The 21918-nt window shown below is 46.2% G+C and overlaps 1 protein-coding gene across 2 annotated transcripts; it reads left to right on the top strand.

Moving 5' to 3' along the window:
- The first annotated feature begins 14972 nt into the window (after window positions 1-14972).
- DAZAP2 (DAZ associated protein 2) lies at window positions 14973-20620 on the top strand. Of its 2 annotated transcripts, none has more exons than XM_012508399.2 (4): window positions 14973-15589; window positions 17012-17130; window positions 17540-17708; window positions 19161-20620. In XM_012508399.2, the coding sequence occupies exons 1-4, from the start codon at window positions 15577-15579 to the stop codon at window positions 19481-19483; spliced, it is 624 nt and encodes a 207-aa protein (XP_012363853.1). In that variant the 5' UTR covers window positions 14973-15576; the 3' UTR covers window positions 19484-20620. The 2 variants fall into 2 exon arrangements, with proteins under 2 accessions (XP_012363853.1, XP_004088659.1); XM_004088611.3 differs by having other exon boundaries at window positions 17540-17785.
- Window positions 20621-21918: the final 1298 nt, after the last annotated feature.

Below are 21918 nucleotides of genomic sequence, written 5' to 3'. Positions count from 1 at the left end.
GTGAGACTCCATCTCAAAAACAAAAAGCAAAAAACAAAACAAAGTATATTACTTAAAAAAAATTTTTTTTCTTTTTTTGGCTGGGCATGCCAAAGACCACACCTGGCTTTTTTTGTTGTTGTTGTTGTTGAGACAGAGTCTCACTCTTTAGCCCAGGATGGAGTGCAGTGGCGCGATCTCCACTCACTGCAACCTCTGCCTCCTGGGTTCAAGCGATTCTCCTGCCCCAGCCTCCCAAGTAGCTGGGATTACAGGCATGTGCCACGTGCCCAGCTAATTTTTGTATTTTTAGTAGAGACAGGGTTTCTCGATGTTGGCCAGGCTGATGTCAAACTTCTGACATCAGGTGATCCGCCTGCCTCCACCTCCCAAAGTTCTAGGATTACAGGTGTGAGCCGCCACGCCTGGCCTAATATTTTATTGTTTTTATTTTAAAATTTTACTTTTTTTTTTTTTTTTTGAGACAGAGTCTTGCTCTGTCAGCCAGGCTGGAGTGCAGTGGTGAGACCTTGGCTCACTGCAATCTCCACTTCCTGGGTTCAAGCGATTCTCCTGTCTCAGCCTCTCGAGTAGCTGGGATTACAGACATGCACCACGACTCCCGGCTAATTTTTGTATTTTTAGTAGAGATGAGGTTTCACCATGTTGGCCAGGCTGGTTTTGAACTCCTGACCTCAGGTGATCCACCTGCTTCGGCCTCCCAAAGTGCTGGGATTACAGGCGTGAGCCACTGCACCCGACCTGCAGTATTTTGTTATAGCAGCCCAAAAAGACTAAGACCCAGCCATATTGATCCACTTTCGGTTTCTTAAACTTCGAGCTCTTTCCTGCCTTCATCGCGTCTGCCTATGCTGTTCCTTCTGCCTCCTCCTTGGCCCATCTTTCAGGCCTTGCCTTATATACGGCTTCCTTCCTCAGAGACATTTTCCCTGCACTTCAGTGTTATTTTGTCTTGTATCACCTTCCTGTTTTCTTAATCACCATACGTGCTGATATATGTTTATTTTCTATTTAATATGTTTACCAAGTAGACTATAAATTCCAAGGCAACAGTCCATTTTGTTTTTGACTGGACATTTAGCACCAAGCCCAGTATCTGGCATACAGTAGATAATAATTATTTATTGAATAAATGAAGGCTCGGAAGGTTGGGGAATGTGAGTGAAGGAGAAAAAGAAAACGTGCTGGGCTGAGAATCCTGTTGAAAAGTTTCATTTGGCCAGACACGGTGGCTCACGGGTGTAATCCCAGCACTTTGGGAGGCCGAGTCAGGCGGATCACGAGGTCAGGAGTTCGAGACCAGCATGGCCAACATAGTGAAACCCCGTCTTTACTTTTTTCTTTGTTTGTTGAGACGGAGTCTCACTCTGTCACCCAGGCTGGAGTGCAGTGGCGTGATTTCGGCTCACTGCAAGCTCCGCCTCCCGGGTTCACGCCATTCTCCTGCCTCAGCCTCTCCGAGTAGCTGGGACTACAGGCGCCCGCCACCACGCCCGGCTAATTTTTTTGTATTTTTAGTAGAGACGGGGTTTCACTGTGCAATATTACTTTTTAAATTTCATTATTGTTCCAGTAACTTCACTTGGTAATTTATAGGCCATTCCCCAATCCCTTTCTTTCCCTTGCCTTTTCTTTCTTTCCTTTCTCTCTTTCTTTTCCAGACAGGGTCTTGCATTGTTGCCCAGGCTGGAGTGCAGGGGTGTGATCATGGCTTACTGCAGCCTCAACCTCCTGGGCTCAAGTGATCCTCCCACCTCAACCTCGAGTAGGTGAGACCACAGACACATGCCACCATGCCCTGTTAATTTTTTAATTTTTCGGTAGAGATAGGGTCTCCCTATGTTGCCCAGGCTGGACTTGAATGCCAGAACTCAAGTGATCCTCCCGCTTCAGACTCCCAAAGTTCTGGGGTTACAGTTGTGAGCTACCACACCTAGTCCTCACTCTGCTTCTTGAGAATATATATTATTTACCCACCGGATGAATGACAGGGCCATATATTTTCTCTTTCACCTGATCTCCAAGCACCCAGCATATAAGGGATGCTCTGTTCACAGTAAGAGTCTTCCTGGGCACTGTACCTAGAAAGGTTCTGAAATCTTAACAGATAATCCCTGGGGTCCCCTCTTCCCTGGCATAATAACTGAGCCAGTTCCAGGTCTTCAGAAACTTGTCATAGGGCAACCAGGTGTTACCAGAATCCATGCATATTGTCCCAAACACCTTCCTTACTTCCATAGTCAATCTTGTGCCTTCCTCTCTCTAACCAACAGATGAAAGGCACCCACTCCTGTTGCTAAGGCAATAAAGCTAGGGCATTCAGCAGGGGACTCAGGTTGGTCAGCAGAAAAAAAATCTCTCAGCTGTAAGAGAGGAAAGGGAGCAATGCATTTCTAAGGGCGAGTTTTCATAAAACAACAAAGCAGATGTCAGTCTTGGCTGGTCATGTTGAAGGCATGTGAAGAGATCGGGCCATGGAGGAGAAGATCCCTGACGCTGTTAACAATGCAAGGATATCTTAAGGTGAGAAGTCAGAGTTTTTGACAACTTATATGTGACAAGGAGTATGCTTATGCTGCTCCATTTTTTATAGACCTCCACCTCTTGCCCTGAAATGCGTATATTTTATTCTGTTTACTTTAATTTTAGCAATGATGTGAAACTGTATTGCTGGGCTGCTGTCACTGTCTCTGACAGATCACCCTACCACCTCAAAGGGTAAATATGGGTTTTTTTTTCATAATTTTTGTACAGTAACAATGTGAGGAACATTTTAGCTCATAAATTATTTACTAAACCTCACAGGCATAATAGGCCGTGTGCATATTCATCAGGCTATCATCCATTATTCATAAGAAGTTCACTTCAACTGTTAGAAGAAAATGAGGTTGTTGATTGAAATGCTGAAGAAATGTGGGCTTTTGTACTCCCCCCCTTCCCTCTCTCATCTGAGCAAGTCTGGAAGTTTCCATCAAAAAATGATATTACAGGAAAAAAATGTTATTCCTGACAAGTGAATATGTAGATAGAGGGAAAGCAAGCATGAAGTAGGAAATAAACGGGCAGAATCAACCACTATTCATTTAATTCAAATAATGTCCCCTGACCCCAGCTTCCACAGAGTCTGTGCCCAAGGGGACCCCTTTCTTGCAATAAAAGATCAGCTTCTGCAAATCTGGTAGAGTTATTGCATATATATATATATATAAAATTTTTTTTTGAGACATAGTTTTGCTCTTGTCATCCAGGCCGGAGTGCAGTGGCACAACCTCGGGTCACTGCAACCTCCACCTCCCAGGTTTAAGCGATTCTCCTGCCTCAGCCTCCCAAGCAGCTGGAATTATAGGCGTCAGGCGTCTGCCACCACGCCCGGTTAACTTTGTATTTTTAGTTGAGATGGGGTTTTGCCATGTTGGCCAGGCTGGTCTCAAATTGCTGACCTCAGGTGATCCGCCCACTTTGGCCTCCCCAAGTGCTGGGATTAATATCAGCGGTGAGCCACCGCGCCCAGTCAGTTATTGCTTATATTAACTAAGATACAGGTTGCATTCTATGGCTTAAGAAGTATTTATTCTTACCTTCTTATTTGACCCTCACACCAAGTCTGTGAGGAATAATTTTCCTTTTTCTTTCTTTTTTTTTTTTTTTGACAGGGTCTTCTTACTCTGTCACCCAGGCTGGAATGCAGTGGCACAATCAAGGCTCACTGCATCCTCTGCCTCCCAAGGTCAAGCGATCCCCCTGCCTCAGCCTCCTGAGTAGCTGGAACTTCAGGCACACACCACCACGCCTGGCTAAGTTTTATTTTTTTGTAGAGACATGGTCTCCCTAAGTTGCCAGGCTGGTCTCAAACTCCTGGGCTCAAGCTATCCGCCTGCCTTGGCCTCCCAAAGTGTTGGGATTCCACTGCGCCTGTGGAATAATTTTCAAGATGAGAAAATAGCCTGAGAAAACTGGGAAAGATGAGCAAACTGAAACTCACAAGTTAAGTGACTTGTCCAATGCCGATAAGCTTATGAGAAACAGAACTAGGACTGGAACCTAAACTTCCTTCCACATCCCATGTTTTGTTTATTTATTTTTGTAGAGACAAGAGTCTTGCTATATTGTCTGGTCACAATGTAGGCTCGTCTCAAACTCCTGGCCTCAAGCAATCCTCCCTGCCTCAGCCTCCCAAAGTGTTGGGATTACAGGTGTGAGTCACCATGCCTGGTCCACATCCCATATTTTTTTTTTTTTTTTTTTTTTTTTTTTTTTTTTTTTTTTTTTTTTTTTGAGACAGACTTTCGTTCTTGTCACCCAGGCTGGAATGCAATGGTACAATTTAGGCTCACTGCAACCTCCACCTCCTGGGCTCAAGTGATTCTCTTGCTTCAGCCTCTTGAGTAGCTGGGATTCTCCTGCCTCAGCCTCCCAAGTAGCTGAGATTATAGGCATGAGCCACCATACTCGGCTAATTTTGTATTTTTAGTAGAGATGGGATTTTACCATGTTGCCCAGGCTGGTCTCGAACTCCTGACCTCAGGTGGGTGATGTGCCCACCTCAGCCTCCCAAAGTGCTAGAATTACAGGCGTGAGCCACCGTGCCAGGCCCACATCCCGTATTCTTAATATTCTGTCTTACTAAGTCCTCTGGATGGTAAAACCCACCATTTCCAAGATAACAGGTATTTCATTCTGTTCTCTGAACCACTGATTTATTTTCCTTTTTTAATATCTTTATTATTTCTGTGGAATACAAAAGCAATATAAGCTTGAAAGCACTAAACAATACAAATTTCTGTAGAATAGAAAATAACAAATGTCCCAGCTATTGACAGGCAGCATATGGACTGCTGTGACTGCCAATGTCTACAGGCACCTCCACTTCCATAGGAAAAAGTGGGAGATGTTGTGATCAGGTCAGACCCACAGATACAGGTTGAGATCTGGGCATGGTCACTTACTGGTATATAATGTTGGGCAAATTAGCCTCTTTAAGCCATCATTTCCTTATTTGTAAAATGGGGCTAATGCCTACTCTTGAGGTTTTTGTGTTAAGTGAGATAATGTATATAAAATCCAGGTGTCAGCATTTTCCTCCATTTTAAGGGTTATTTTTCTTGAGTATATTTGAAGAAGCGGGATGGGAGGCAAGGTTTGTCTCATGCCTTTCCCTCGAGTCTTCTGCTTGACACACTCTTCCATTCTGCCTTGGGCCACTCACTTGCCTGTTGGTCACAGCTTAGAACTCCTGGTGTGGTTCCTCTACATGAAAGGCCCCTATATTCACAGTGGGACACAGGTGTGAATTCTTTGCATCATGACTCCACAAGGTTGTTCTTTACTAAAGTGTGGGGCGGGGGGGGAACAACTAAAGAGAATTACAATAGTGGAAAGTATTAAAACTTTGTGGGTTTTTGTTTTTTGAGACAGTCTCACTCTGTCGCCCAGGCTGGAGTGCAGTGGCGCGATCTCTGCTCACTGCAACCTCCAACTCCCAGGTTCAAGCAGTTCTCGTGCCTCAGGCTCCCGAGTAGCTGGGATTATAGGAATGCGCCACCACACCCGGCTAATTTTTTCTGTTTTTAGTAGAGACGGGGTTTCGCCATGTTTGTTTTGAGACAGGGTCTTGCTCTGTCACCTGGGCTGGAGTGCAGTGGCATGACTGCGGCTCACTGCAGCCTTGACCTCTTAGGCTCAAGCGACCCTCTTGCCTCAGCCTCTCGAGTAGCTGGGACCACAGGTGCCCACCACCATGCCCAGCTAAACTTTGGTTTTAACTTTCCCTATCATCTAAGTGAAAAGCTGCCAAGAAGTTTAACCTTTATTAGGGAGTGTCCAGTCTACCCTGGCTCCCTGTCCTCAGGTCTGCTTCCCTCACTAGGAACATCTTCAACCCTCCATTCCTTCCTGGGAAGCCCCAGGCGCTGCCTCTCTCTGGTCCCTCAGCTGTCCCCAGAAACACATTTCCCCAAATCTGACCCATTCAGTCCATATTCAGTCTAGATTCTGGATTTAAGGCTAGAGGGGTGAGAGTGAGTCAGTGAGTGTGTATGTGCGTGGGGCCCACTGCAACAGGGAGAAGGTGGCACAGCAGCCTTGTGTGAATGAGCTTTGGCATATAGTCCCTCTAAGTAGGACTGTCTTGGGGAGGCTGGTATCCCCTCCAGTCCGACTAAGACACAGATGAAGCTCTGCTCTTCTGAGTGCCCTGGGTAACCTTTGGTCTCAAACTACTGGCCTCAAGCAATCCTCCTGCCCCAGCCTCCTAAAATGTTGACATTACAGATATGAGCCACTGTGCTTGGCCTTTTTTTTTTTTTTTTTTTACCTTTTTTAATGTTTAATTTTTTTAGAGTCAGGGTTTCACTTGTCACCCAGGCTGGAGTGCAGTCATGCGATTATAGCTCACTGCAGCCTTGCACTCCTGAGTTCATGCAATCCTTACCTCAGCCACCCTAGTAGCTGGGACTACAGGCCTGTGCCACCATGCTTGGCTAACTGTTTTACATTTATTATGCAGAGCAGTGTTAGTGACTCTCCTACAAGGCTTGCCAGGAATAAGAAATGAGGGTGCTTTTTTTCTCTTTTTTTGAGATGTATTCTCACTCTGTTGCACAGTCTGGAGTGCACTGGCATGGCATGATCTCTGCTCACTGCAACCTCCGCCTCCCAGGTTCAAGCGATTCTCCTGCCTCAGCCTCCCAGATAGCTGGGATTACAGGTGCATGGCACCACACCCGGCTACTTTTTGTATTTTTGGTAGAGGCGGGGTTTCACCATGTTGGCCAGGCTGGTCTCAAACTCCTGACCTCAAGTGATCTGCCCGCCTCAGCCTCCCAAAGTGCTGGGATTACAGGCGTGAGCCACTGTGCCCGGCCTAAGCCATATATCTTATAATAGCTGTTCCCTTAGTTACACAAGGACTAGATAAAGCTTTGAAAAAGTTGCTTCAAAGAGGCTGGGTACAGTGGCTCACATCTGTAATCCCCGCACTTTGGGAGGCCAAGGTGGGCGGATCACTTGAGGCCAGGAGTTCAAAACCAGCCTGGCCAACATGGTGAACCCCATCTCTGCTAAAAATACAAAAATTAGCCGGGCATGGTGGGATGCATCTGTAATCCCAGCTACTCGGGAGGCTGAGGCAGGAGAATCGCTTGAACCCAGGAGGTGGAGGTTGCAGTGAGCCAAGATTGCACCACTGCACTCCAGCCTGGGTGACAGAGTGAGACTCCGTCTCAAAAAAAAAAAAAAAAAAAAAAAAAGTTGCTTCAGAGAGAGACTGGATTCTTTCACAAAGCTCCAACTCCTTCTTTGGGCTGGGAAATAGGTTGTTTTGTTCTTCTGGTTACATGAGTGAAGAGCACAACACGCAGTAGGTGTTGAATAAAGGTACATAAACAACTATAGTCAACCTAATTAACTGGGACTAGGGTAAGCTTGTCCAACCCTCGGCTTGCAGACCACATGTGGCCCAGGATGGCTTTGAATGCAGCCCAACACAAATTCGTAAACTTTCTTAAAACATTATGAGATTTTTTTGGTGATTTTTTTTGTTTTGTTTTTAGCTCATCAACTATCGTTAGTGTTAGTGTATTTTATGTGTGGCCCAAGACAATTCTTACAACTTGGCTCAGGGAAGCCAAAAGATTGGACACCCCTGGACTAGGGGGCCCAGCAGGAAGAGTCACTATCATTCTGTGAGTCCTCACATCACAGCTTACCCATCTCCAGTGTGGCACTTACCAAGTGCTGCTGTAATTTTCCTTTTAGCATCTGTCTTGCCCAAGGCACATTAAGATTCATTAGCTGTCGACCGGGCACAGTGGCTCACACCTGTAATCGCGACACTTTGGGAGGCCGAGGCAGGCTAATCCCTTAGCCCAGGAGTTTGAGGCCAGCCTGAGCAACACGGCGACACCCCATCTCTACAAAAAATACAGAAATTAGCTGGTCATGGTGGCATGCGCCTGTAATCCCAGCTACTCAGGAGGCTGAGGCAGGAGGATGGCCTGAGCTTCTGAGAGCAAGGCTGCAATGAACCATGATCGTGTCACTGCATTCTAGCTTGGGTGACAAAGTGAGACCCTGTCTCAAAAAAAATGAAAATAAAAAAATAAAAGCCTGGGCACAGTGGCTCAGCCTGTAATCCCAAAAATATGAGAGACTAAGGTGGGCTGATCACTTGAGGTCAGGAGTTGAGACCAGACTGACCAACATGGTGAAACCCTGTCTCTACTAAAAATACAAAAATTAACCAGTGTTGTGGTGAGACCTATAGTCCCAGCTACTTGGGAGGCTGAGGCAGGAGAATCACTTGAACCTAGGAGGTGGAGGTTGCAGTGGGTAGAGATCATGTCACTGCACTCCAGCCTGGGCGACAGAGCAAGACTCCCTCTCAAAAAACAAACAAACAAAAAAATTCATTAGCCATCATCCTTGGGTTTTCCCTTTTCCTCACCCCAACATTATTATTATTATTTAAAAAAAAAAAACAGCCTTATTGAGGTATTGTTAGTTGACATAAATTGCTCATGTTTAAAATATACACCCAGCCGGCCGGGTGCAGTGGCTCACGCCAGTAATCCCAGCACTTTGGGAGAGCAAGGTGGGCAGATCACGAGGTCAGGAGATCGAGACCATCCTGGCTAACACGGTGAAACCCCATCTCTAATAAAAAATACAAAAAATTAGCCGGGCGTGGTGGCGGGCACCTGTAGTCCCAGCTACTCGGGAGGCAGAGGCGGGAGAATGGCGTGAACCCATGAGGTGGAAGTTGCAGTGAGCCGAGATCGCGCCACTGCACTCCAGCCTGGGCAACAGAGTGAGACTCCGTCTCAAATAAATAAATGAACAAAATAAACTATACACCCAGCTGGGCGCGGTGGCTCACATCTGTAATCCCAGCACTTTGGGAGGCCGAGGCAGGCAGATCACCTGAGATCAGGAGTTCGAGAGCAGCCTGGTCAACATGGTGAAAGCCCACCTCTACTAAAAATACAAAAATTAGCCAGGCATGGTGTCGGGCGCCTGTAATCCCAGCTACTCAGGAGGCTGAGGCAGGCAGAAGAATCGCTTGAATCCGGGAGGTGGAGGTTGCATTGAGCTGAGATTGCGCCACTGTACTCCAGCCTGGCAACGAAGCGAGACTCTATCTCAAAAAAAAAAAAAAAAAAAAAAAAGGCACACCCATGAAACCATCATCACAATCAAGGCAATGAGTCTATATTCATCAGTCCCAGAACTTTCCTACATTCCATTTACCATCTCCTTCCTTCCCCTTCTGCTTCCCTTCACAGCAACCATTGATCTGCTCCTTATCACTATAGTTTGTATTCCTAGAATTGTATATAAATGGAATCCAACAGGCACAGTGACACATGCCTGTAGTTCCAGCTACTTGAGAGGCTGAGGTGGGAGTATTCCTTCAGCCCAGTTCAAGGCTGCAACGAACTATGAGCATGCCTATGCACTCCAGCCTGGGCAATATAACAAGACCCTGTATCTAAAAAAAAAAAAAAATTCTATAGTATGTATTCTTATTTTAAAAATCTGCTTCCTTTACTGAGCATAGATTATCCATGTTGTTTTGTGGATCCATACTTTATTCCCTTCTACTGTATGGCATTAAATTTGTTTATCCATTTACCTGTTGGTAGACACTTTCATTGCTTCTGATTTTTAGATATGACAAATAAAGCTGCTATAAATATCCACGTATAAGTCCTTGTGTACCCATGTGCTTTCTTTTCTCTTGGGTAAATACCTAGAAGTGGAATGGCTAGATCATATGGTATATGGATGTTTAACTTCTAAAGATCCTGCCAAACTGTTTTCCAAAGTGGTTGCACCATTTTCTTTCTTATTGTGACCAGCAGTTTGCCCTGACAGAGGCTGCACCATTTAAGATTTTAACCAGAAGTGCGTGAGAATTCCAGTTCCTCCACGTCCTCTCCAACACTTGATGTGGTCAGTCTTCTTTTATTTATTTTTATTTTTTAAAATTTAAACAGAGATGGGGTCTCACCATGTTGCCCAGGCTAGTCTTGAACTCCTGAGCTCAAGTGATCCTCTCAAAGTGCTGGGATTACAGGTGTGAGCCACTGCGCCCTGTCCAGTCTTAATATTAGCCATTGTAACAGCGAAGCCAACATCGTTTTAATTTTTTGACTAGGTAAGCATTCACATGGTTCAACTTTTTTTTTTTTTTTTTGAGCATCGTCCAAGCTGTAGTGCAGTGGCTTGATCTCGGCTCTTTGCAACCTCTGTTGCAGATTCAAGCGATTCTCCTGCCTCAGGCTCCCAAGTAGCTGGGATTACAGGCACGTGCCACCACACCTGGCTAATTTTTGTATTTCTAGTAGAGACGAGGTTTCGCCATTTTGGCTAGGCTGGTCTCAAACTCCTGACCTCAGGTGATCTGCCTGCCTTGGCCTCCCAAAGTGCTGGGATTACAGGCGTGAGCCACTGCGCCCAGCCTCAATTTTTTTTTGTTTTTGAGACAGGATCTTGCTTTGTCATTCAGGCGGGAACCCAGTGGTGCCATTATCTTCACTGCAGCCTCAAACTCTTGGACTCAAGTGATCCTCCCACCTCAGCCTTCCAAGTAGTTGGGACTATAGGTATGTGCCACCACACCAGGCTAATTGATGTATTTTTGTGTGTGTGGAGATGGGGTATCATTATGTTGCCAGGCTGGTCTCGAACTCCTGGCCTCAAGCGATCCTCCTGCCTTGGCCTCCCAAAGTGCTTGGATTATAGGTTCAAATGTTTTTAAACATATAAAAAGTATATAGTAGAAAGTCACTTCCACTTTTGTCTCACATCCTCCACTCCCTCTCCCCCTTATGTAACCACTTTTATAGGTATTTTGTGTATCCTTCCAGAATTCTTTACTCAAATTCTAATGAATATTCTTGGTTTCCCTGCTCTTTGACATAAAAAGTATCATATTGGCCAGGTGCGGTGGCTCACGCCTGTAATCCCAGCACTTTGGGAGGCCGAGGCGGGTGGATCTCTTGAGGCCAGGAGTTCAAGACCAACCTGGCCAACATGGCAAAACCCCACCTGTACTGGAAATACAAAAACTAGCCAGGCATGGTGGTGCACACCTGTAATCCCAGCTACTTGGGAGGCTCAGGCACAAGAATCACTTGAACCTGGGAGGCGGAGGTTGCAGTGAGCTGAGATCATGCCACTGCATTCCAGCCTGGGTGACAAGAGTGCGACTCTGTCTCAAAATAAAATAAAAAATAAAATAAAATAAATAAAATGTATCACACTAAATATATGGTTTTGAATCTTTCCCTTTTTTATTTAAAGAACACCTTGGAGTACTTTCTCATTCTCTGTTGCAGCCACATAGTATTTTATTGTATGGATGTATCAAGATTTATTTTTTCTGTTTCCTATTGATAGAAATATGGGTTATTTCTAATCTTTTGCTGTTACAGAAAAGCTGCAATGAATAGCCTTATACATACATTTCTTGTGAGTGCAAATATATCTGTAGAATCACTCCCATTAGTGGGAATGGTATGTTTCCAAGTTTGATGGATATTGCCAAATTAACCTTATAGGATTTGTACCAATTTTCACCCCCATCAACAATAAATTAGAATGCCTGCTTATCCACAGCCCTGCAAATAGAGTAATGTTAGCAAATGTTTGGATTTTCGCCAATCTGATAATGATATCTGTGGGGTTTAATCTGCCTTCTGATTAGGACCCAGGCTGAACATCATTTCATGTGTTAGGGAGTCATTTGTTTTTCCTCTTCTGTGAACTGTCTGTCTGTAAATGTCATTTGCCATTTTTTTCTAATGGTTGATCATATTCTTACTGAGGTCTAAGAGTTCTTCACATGCAGGAAGATTAGCCCTTTGTGATGTACATTACAAATATATTTTTCCAATTTGTCATTTTACTATATGGAGTTTTGACTTTGTAGAGTTTTTCTCCCTGACATTAGTCCTGGAACTAGTCCAGTTGTTTCTGCTTCCTGAATATTTCTGGAATCCCCCCATTTCTCTCTACCGTACTGCCTCTTCCCTAGGCCAGTCTGCCATCATCACACCTAAATGACTAAATTTGATTCTAGTGGTATCTCAGACATACCTCCACTCTTGCCCTTTCTCTAACCTATTCTATATTCTTTCGCCACCAGAGGGATTTTTCCTTTTCTTTTATTTTTTTGAGATAGCCTCTATCGCCGAGGCTGGCAGAGTACAGTGGTGTGACCATGACTCACTGCAGCCTTGACCTCCCAGGCTCAAGCAGTCCTCCCATCTCAACCCCTCGAGTGGCTGGGATCACAGGTGCGTGCCTCTATGCCTGGATAATTTTTTAGAAATTTCTTGCCGAGATGGGGTTTCACCATGTTGCATAGGCTGGTCTTGAACTCTTGGGCTCAAACATTCCTCCCGCCTTGGATTCCCAAATTGTTGGGATTACAGGCATGAGCCACTGTGCCTGGCCCAGAAGCATTTTTCTAAAATAAAAACACAAGCCAGGAGCAGTGGCTCATGCCTGTCATCCCAATAGTTTGGGAGGCCGAGACAGGAGGACTGCTTGAGGCCAGGAGTTCTAGACTACTCTAGGCAACAAAGTGAGACTCTGTCTCTATAAAAAATTTAAAATTAGCCAGGCATGGTGGCAAGCACCCACTGTCCCAGCTACTCGGGAGGCTGAGGTGAGAGGATGAACTGAGACCAGGAGTTCAACGTTGCCGTGAGCTGTGATTGCACCACTGCACTCCAGCTTGGGTGACAGAGCAAGACCCTGTCTCAATCAATCAATCAATCAATCAATCAAACAAAAACAAGATCATATCACTTTCCTGCTTAACATTCTTCAGTGGCTAACTAGTGCCTTTAACATAGAATCCAGTATCTTCACGTGGGATCTTACATGGGCTCTAAGGCGTCCCTGCAAGGTCTGGCTCACAGTTCTTCAGCGTCTTTTTTTTTTTTTTTTTTTTTTTTTTGAGACAGAATCTCGCTCAGTCACCCAGGCTGGAGTGCAATGGCACAATCTCGGCTCACTGCAACTTCTGCCTCCCAGGTTCATGCGATTCTCCTGCCTCAGCCTCCCTAGTAGCTGGGATTACAGACACACACCACCATGCCCGGCTAATTTTTGTGTTTTTAGTAGAGACGAGGTTTCCCCATGTTGGCCAGGCTGGTCTCGAACTCCTGACCTCAAGTCATCTGCCCGCCTTGGCCTCCCACAGTGCTGGGATTACAGGCATGAGCCACTGCGCCCGGATCTTCAGCGTCATCTCTTATCAGTCCCCTTACCAGTATGCTCTGGCTACACCAAACTGTTTCATGCCCTCCCCCTCTATAACCCTTCTCACCTCTAGGCCTTTGCATAAGCAGTTCCCTGTTCCAGGAACCCACCTCACTTGCTTAACTTGCTCTCACCCTTCAGATCTCATCTCAAACATCACTTGCATCAGGAAACCTTCCTTGACTACATCAGAATAGAGTAGGTGCCTCACCTACGTGTTCTCCTAACACTCCATGCTGTCTTTATGTCAGCACTAATCATATTATATGTTCACTTTTATGTCTCTCCCATTAGGTAGACCATAAATTCCATAAGAGTATGGACTGTGCCTGTCTCTTCGTTATTATTTCCCTAGTGCCTGTCACAGGGCCTGGCACACAATAGGTGCTCAAAAAATATTTGTTAATGTAAGAAAGAATGTTTGATAAATGACCAAATAAACATCTTCATCTCACTGGGGAATCTACAAGAATGAAGACAATGCCAAAGTTCGATCCTGTCCATGAAGGTAGCTAGTTACTACTACTTTTTTTTGTAGAGATGAAGTCTCACTATGTTGCCTAGGCTGGTTCTGAACTCCTGGCTCAAGCGATCCTCCTGCCTAGGCTGCCCAAAGTGTTGGGATTACAGGTGTGAGCTGTTGCATCCAGCCACCATTTACTTCTTAATTCCACCTGCCAGAGAAAGCACTGGCCTGCAACTCTTTCATTGTTGTTAGTAATCTCATTTGGCTCTGCCCTGGTTTTCCCAATGCCCAGGTCCCACTGTGACAAGCAAAATACCCAACAACCTGTAAAGTAGGCCTGACCAAGCTGAGGGCAGCTTACATGAGCAGGAGGTAGGCCCAGGAGAGTTCCTGGGTCTTAAGAGTTAACCCTTTAATCATTGGACAATGGAGGTGGAAAGATCACTTGAGGCTGTAAATTCAAGACCAGCCTGGCCAACACAGCGAAACCCCATCTCTGTATTAAAAAATGAATAGCACGTGCCTGTAATTCCAGCTAGTCGGGAGGCTGAGGCAGGAGAATCGCTTAGAACCCTAGAGGCGGAGGTTGCAGTGAGCCGAGATCGCGCCACTGCACTCCAGCCTGGCGACGGAGCAAGCCTCTGTCTCAATAAATAAATAAATAAATAAATAAATAAATAAAAATAAGGCTCGGCGCGGTGGCTCACGCCTGTAATCCCAGCACCTTGGGAGGCCGAGGCAGGTGGATCACCTGAGGTCAGGAGTTTGAGACCAGCCTGGCCAACATGGTGAAACCCCGTCTCTACTAAAAAATACAAAATTTGCCGGGCGTGGTGGCGGGCGCCTGTAATCCCAGCTATTCGGGAGGCTGAGGCAGGAGAATTGCTTGAACCCGGGAGGCGGAGGTTGCAGTGAACCGAGATCATGCCACTGCACCCTAGCCTGGGCAAGAGAGGAAGACTCCGTCTCAAAAAAAAAAAGAAAAAAAGAAAAGAAAGGAAAACACTTAATCGCTGCCCTAAAGGATGCCATCTTTGCCCTGAAGGATAATTAAGTTAGAAAGAAAAGCCATGCACAGAGAAAAATAGAGGTACCATACAGGTCACCTGCAACAGGTGCTAAAAAAGGGCAGGGCCACAAGCACTCCATGGGTAGTGCAGGTATGTCAGTTTCAGTGCCAGGTGTTGCGTACGGCACGGAAAACATAACTCCTTCCTGTACGTGAGAAAGGCAACGACTGTCCTGGAGCAGACAGGGCGGCGAAGACTCCGGTGCAGGTCTCATTCAGGAAAGGATACATGTGAGCTGGCAAAATAAATTTTAACAGAGCTGAAGCTTAAGTTGGGCTTGGTGGGGAGGGACGCACGATAAACTAAGGTGTGGGGAGCCGATTTCAGGCAGTGCGACACATTTGCAGAAATCTAAGCCCCTCGTGGAAGGTTGCCAAGGTGAGGTGACCTTGAGTGAATGCTTGTAGGTGGAAAAAGGTTCCGGGGAATGCTTGCATCGTTCTGCCGCCGAGCGTCCCACAGAGAAAAGATCCTATTTCCAGACAATACCTGCGTTTGTTTTTTCTCCAGCTGAGGGACACCGGTAGGGGGTGGAGGACAGGAACGAGCAGGGGGTGGGGCCAAGGCGAGTGGGCGGGACCGCGCGGACCCTCCCGCGGCCGACTGGAGGCCCCGAGCAGGGGCGGAGCTTCCGGCGGCAGCGCCACTCGGGCGTCGGGTGACGCTAGGCGGACGGACCATCACGTGACACGGAAGTAGCCCCGAACAGGAAGAGGACGAAAAAAATAACCGTCCGCGACGCCGAGACGAACCGGACCCGCAGCCACCATGAACAGCAAAGGCAAGGACCGAGGGTGGCAGAGGCCGTCGGGGGGAGTACTGCTGGCCCAGAGTGAGCGGATCCGGAGCCCAGGGTCACCAAACGCCAGGTTTGGGGTGGGCTGCGCCATGCTCCTTGGCCGGCTGCAGTCCAGGGCGCTGCGCCTGACGCCTTCGTCATACTCAAATTACGGCAGCTTGCTGCCTCCAGGCCCTTTCCTCCGTAAACTCTGTGGCGCAGTTTGGAGCTGCGGGCTCGGGTGGTGGGGGGGCTTGACATGATGGGCAGCCGCAGGAGCAAATAGAGCGCTAGCGCAGGCATTCGCGTAGGCCAATGGAGAGCCGGCGGAGGCGGGGCGCCGCGCTCCGGAACCCCCGGCAGGGCCGAACTTAACTAGTGAATTGCTGGAGTTGGTTCGTGGGCCGGGGCCTGTGAGGTCTCTTCTCCTTCCCTTCGCACCCCCTCGCCCTTCGCTGACGGGATCAGAACTTCTCCCTCTTTCTGTGGTTGTACCAGTGTGTCTGTCGGAACATGATTCCCATAACCCAGGAATAGGTTGAGGGGGTAAAAAAGGAATAGAAAGAAAAAAAAAAAAGGCCGGGCGAGGTTCCTCACGCCTGTAATCCCAGCACTTTGGGAGGCCGAGGCGGGCGGATCACCTGAGGTCAAGAGTTCGAGACCAGCCTGGCCAACGTGGTGAAACCCCGTTTCTATTAAAAAATGCAGAAATTAGCTGGGCGTGGTGGCGGGCGCCTGTAATCCCAGCTACTCGGTAGGCTGGGGTAGGAGAATTGCTTGAACCTAGGAGACGGAGGTTGCAGTGAGCCGAGATCGCGCCACTGCACTCCAACCTGGGCAAAAGAGCGAGACTCCGTCTCAGAACAAAAAAAAAAACCAAACCTGATCCCCCGCGTTTCCAGTGAGGATATTCCTCCTCACCCCTCAGCCCTGCACCCTTTTCCTGGTCTCACGGTTCACTTCCATCATTCACACCCTTTGTTTGGAAGTCGACCTTGAATAGTAATCTGTAAGGAAAATCAGAACTACTGTTACCCACGAAGTCTGGGCTGGTTGTAGACAGGCTGTGGAGACTACCTAGAGCAGAGGCACCCTTGGTAAGCCAGAACAGCAGCAGGCCAGAACCCCAGACCTGTCCTGCATTCCGGAGGGAACTTGGGCCCACCTAGACTTAACCCCTTACTTTGGTATGTTAGTAGGAGCAGTGAGCAGTGCCTTTCCTGTCCCGTCAGAATCCAGCACCTTCCATTTTAAAGGTGCAAAGACAATGCATTATTTTCTTAGTTCCAGAAATCAGGCCCTCTGGAGCAGGCTATTTGCAAATCCCCTGCTGCTTGCTCCCACTGAGTTAGCTACCCGATATGACCTGCCTCATTTTGGTAGCTCTGTGTAGTAGGCAACCTGCATTTGTTTCTTGTCTTTCAGGTCAATATCCAACACAGCCAACCTACCCTGTGCAGCCTCCTGGGAATCCCGTATACCCTCAGACCTTGCATCTTCCTCAGGCTCCACCCTATACTGATGCTCCACCTGCCTACTCAGAGGTGCTTCCAGTTTGCCAGATTTGAACTAGCCGAGAATACTCTTAGAGTGGTCCTTTAGTCCTTAGCTAAATCTGACTTCACATATTTACTCTTCACAAATGCTCACATGAGTAATCTAAAACACTATATAATCTGGCAATTTTTGTCGGAGTTGAAAGTGCGTTATTTGATTATTTTGTGTTACTTGGCACAGGCTGAGGTGCAGAAGATGAATTTGCGTTCTGTGAGCCCAACATTAGCTATAGCAGGAAGTGATCCAGGAGAATATTGAAGACCAGTGGAAAGGCAACTTGTATAATCTTACAAAAAGTATATCCTGCACAAGGAGAATCAAGAATTAGCTCATTAAAGAGATCTCAAATAGGAATGTCATAAAGTAACATTTTGCCCTCTCTTCTGCCTCTTCTAGCTCTATCGTCCGAGCTTTGTGCACCCAGGGGCTGCCACAGTCCCCACCATGTCAGCCGCATTTCCTGGAGCCTCTCTGTATCTTCCCATGCCCCAGTCTGTAGCTGTTGGGCCTTTAGGTTCCACAATCCCCATGGCTTATTATCCAGTCGGTCCCATCTATCCACCTGGCTCCACAGTGCTGGTGGAAGGAGGGTATGATGCAGGTGCCAGATTTGGAGCTGGGGCTACTGCTGGCAACATTCCTGTGAGTATGACCTCATCAGAAAAATCTCAGCCCTTGTGTATTTTAACTTTATGAAATGACTTCATATTCATTCTCTTACCATTTCTGGAGGATAGTTGCCAGTGTTGGTGCAACTACTGACATCCAGTACTCAGGCAGAAAGTGTTTGAGGGGGCAGAACTGTGGCAAGTGAGTAGCATCTCACTGGGGGCTGAGTTAACCAGATTCTTTTGTTTTCATGCCCATCGAGTCCTGCTTGCTGCTTTTCCAGTTCATTGTGGTACACTGAACTGGTTGGTCTAGTAATGCTCCTTATTCATTCCGTAAGCATTTACTCAATATTTGCCATCAGCATGGTGTTGCACTAGGAACCCTGATAATTAAAAAAGTAGAATGTATAATCCCTAGTAAGTAGCTTTTAGAAAGATACTAACAATTTTAGCTATCATTTTTTCCTACTTAATTCCCCAGTGCATGGGATTTAGAGTCCAAATGACTACTCAGTAACTACATGCTAGAGATGAAGTGAATATGTGTCATTAGCGAGCCTTCAGTTATCCAGTAGTTCATTCGAACACTATGTAAGGGCCAAGCATGGTGGCTCACCTGAGGTCAGGAGTTCGAGACCAGGCTGGCCAACATGGTGAAACCCCGACTCTACTATAAATACAAAAATTAGCCAGGCATGGTGGCAGGCGCCTGTAATCCCAGCTACTTGGGAGGATGAGGCAAGAGAATGGCTTGAACCCAGGAGGTGGAGGTGGCAGTGAGCCGAGATCACGCCACTGCACTCCAGCCTAGGTAACAGAGCCAGACTCTGTCTCAAAAAAAAAGAAAAGAAAAAAAAGTAGCTGGGCGTCGTGGCGGGCACCTGTAATCCCAGCTACTTGGGAGGCTAAGACAGGAGAATCACTTGAACCTGGGAGGCGGAGGTTGCAGTGAGCCGAGATCCCACCATTGCACTCCAGCCTGGGCGACAAGAGCAAGACTCTGTCTCAAAAAAAAAAAAATTAAAAATTAAAAACCATGTAGGGACCGTGTGGGATTCATACATGGACTGGCACCCTGTCCCTGTCTTGGGAATGTGAGGTAGGACAGAGGTTCCCCACCCTCAAAATGACTGTTGGTCTGGCCTGTTCATGTTCAGAAGGTAGCCATAGGCTTCATCTTAGAGCTGGAACCCTTTGAATGAGTGGTAGGCTCCCTTTCCTGTTTGTATCTTTGGGTTCACATAAAGTATAGACCTACTTTAGAACTCAAATTGATGGCAGAACTAGCTCCTTAAAATGCAGCTGGTTAGCACATTGCCTCATCCCAACAGGCCTCTGCTTCCCCTATGTCCCCTTTGCTTATATTAGCTGCCCTGTGCCCATTCTATCATGTCCTTTCCTTTCAGCCTCCACCTCCTGGATGCCCTCCCAATGCTGCTCAGCTTGCAGTCATGCAGGGAGCCAACGTCCTCGTAACTCAGCGGAAGGGGAACTTCTTCATGGGTGGTTCAGATGGTGGCTACACCATCTGGTGAGGAACCAAGGCCACCTTTGTGCCGGGAAAGACATCACATACCTTCAGCACTTCTCACAATGTAACTGCTTTAGTCATATTAACCTGAAGTTGCAGTTTAGACACATGTTGTTGGGGTGTCTTTCTGGTGCCCAAACTTTCAGGCACTTTTCAAATTTAATAAGGAACCATGTAATGGTAGCAGTACCTCCCTAAAGCATTTTGAGGTAGGGGAGGTATCCATTCATAAAATGAATGTGGGTGAAGCCGCCCTAAGGATTTTCCTTTAATTTCTCTGGAGTAATACTGTACCATACTGGTCTTTGCTTTTAGTAATAAAACATCAAATTAGGTTTGGAGGGAACTTTGATCTTCCTAAGAATTAAAGTTGCCAAATTATTCTGATTGGTCTTTAATCTCCTTTAAGTCTTTGATTTATATTACTTGTTATAAATGGAACGCATTAGTTGTCTGCCTTTTCCTTTCCATCCCTTGCCCCACCCATCCCATCTCCAACCCTAGTCTTCATTTCCTCCCGCCAGTCTCCATTGAATCAATGGTGCAGGACAGAAAGCCAGTCAGACTAATTTCCTTCTTTCCTCGCACTTCTCCCCACTTGTCATCTTTTAACTAGTATTTCACAAGGATCCTCTGAAACCCTCTCTGTGCCCCAAGCACAGATCCCATTACTTCTGCTTTCGTATCTCCTCAGGCAAAAGTGGAGGGTGCCTTCTGGGCCCTCCTCATAGGTTGTCTCTGCATACACGAACCTAACCCAAATTTGCTTTGGTGCCAGAAAAACTGAGCTATGTTTGAACAAAGATATCGTGCAAACTGTACTGTGAACAGCAGTTGGTTTAAAATATGAGGGGCAAGGAGGAGGATGAATTTCAGAAGCTTGATTGATGTGTTTAGAGCTAAATTAAGAGGAGTTTTCAGATCAAAAATTGGTTACCATTTTTTGTCAGAGTGTCTGATGCAGCCACTCATTCGGCTCGCCAGAATTCCTAGACCGGGTTAATAGGGTCATATTGTGAATGTCTCACTACAAAATAACTTGAGTCCAGTGAAATCTCATTAGGGTTTAAGAATATTTCAGGGATCCTTAATGTTTTGATTTTTGTTTTCTGAAATTGGATTTTATTTTATTTTATCTTATAATTTCAGTTCATCTAAATTGTGTGTTCTGTACATGTGATGTTTGACTGTACCATTGACTGTTATGGAAGTTCAGCGTTGTATGTCTCTCTCTACACTGTGGTGCACTTAACTTGTGGAATTTTTATACTAAAAATGTAGAATAAAGACTATTTTGAAGATTTGAATAAAGTGATGAAGTTGCATTACACCTCACTGCAAGGATTCTTTACTTAGCTTGTTGTTAGATTTCTTCTATATATATTTTATTTATATCCCATCTAGAATTCAGCTAGGTGCTGCTGCTGCTCTGTTTCCTTTGATGATGCTTTGAATAAAGGCAGGAGCACAAGCCTAAGACTTGATCATTTTCATGAATTCCATTCCAGATGTTCAACTTTTCATCATTTTACTCCAACCTCTTACAAATTTTGGAATTTAGGACCTAAACTTAGAAATGAGGGAACTATTGATGCCCCTAACTTGCTCTAAAGTTTGGCTTGAAGAAAAGTTTCTGGTATAGCAATTTGTATACGCAGAGGATGACCTTTAGTTTCTCCAATGTTCTATGTGGAGAAATACTGAAAACTCATAGAATCTAGGTTGCCAAGATAGATTCCTCAGCTCTTTTATTTATTTATTTTTTGAGACAGGGTCTCCCTCTGTCTCCTAGGCTGGAGTGCAGTGGCAGTCTCGGCTCACTGCAACCTCCACCTCCCAGGTTCAAGTGATTCTCCTGTCTCAGCCTCCTGAGTAGCTAGGATTACAGGCACCTGCTACAACACCGGGTTCATTTCTGTATTTTTAGTAGAGACGGCTTCACTGCGTTGGCCAGGCTGGTATCAAACTCCTGACCTCAAGTGATCTGCCTGCCTCGGCCTCCCAAAGTATTGGGATAACAGGCAGTGAGTCACTGCACCCGGCCAGATTCCTCAGCTCTTGATCTTAACTTGGTTGGGTTTGAGCCTGGACAACAGAGGCAATGCCTTAAGACTTCAAAGGAGATCTAGCTTAATTCTAAAGTGAACAATATCTGACAAGCTAATAATTTATACCAAAATGTGCCTTTTAAACAACTCATCTTGAGACTAAAATCCAAGAAGCTTCTTGGCTTGATTCTGAGGATACACTGGGAAAGGTGGTAGGTTGATTTTTCCTGGTTCCTTCTGTATATACGTAGAAGGGATTCTGGGAAATTCTGGCCCTTGCCAGGATGGAGGCTTGAAACAACTCATCTCCCATGGTACTTTTTTTTTTTTTTTTTTTTTTTTTGAGACGGAGTCTCGCTCTGTCGCCCAGGCTGGAGTGCAGTGGCGCAATCTCAGCTCACTACAAGCTCCGCCTCCCGGGTTCAAGCCATTCTCCTGCCTCAGCCTCCCGAGCAGCTGGGACTACAGGCACCCGCCACCACGCCTGGCTAATTTTTTTGTATTTTTAGTAGAGATGGGGTTTCACCATGTTAGCCAGGATGGTCTCCATCTCCTGACCTTGTGATCCCCCCACCTCAGCCTCCC

This window comes from Nomascus leucogenys, chromosome 8 (assembly GCF_006542625.1).
Source record: "Nomascus leucogenys isolate Asia chromosome 8, Asia_NLE_v1, whole genome shotgun sequence".
Lineage (NCBI taxonomy): Eukaryota > Metazoa > Chordata > Mammalia > Primates > Hylobatidae > Nomascus > Nomascus leucogenys.
This window is presented reverse-complemented; position numbering and strand designations above follow the sequence as displayed.

Coding starts and splice junctions, on each gene's coding strand:
- DAZAP2 (XM_012508399.2), top strand. Junction 17,131..17,539: donor CTCCACCTGCCTACTCAGAG/GTGCTTCCAGTT, acceptor TGCCTCTTCTAG/CTCTATCGTCCGAGCTTTGT. Junction 17,709..19,160: donor CGGTCCCATCTATCCACCTG/GCTCCACAGTGC, acceptor CTTTCCTTTCAG/CCTCCACCTCCTGGATGCCC.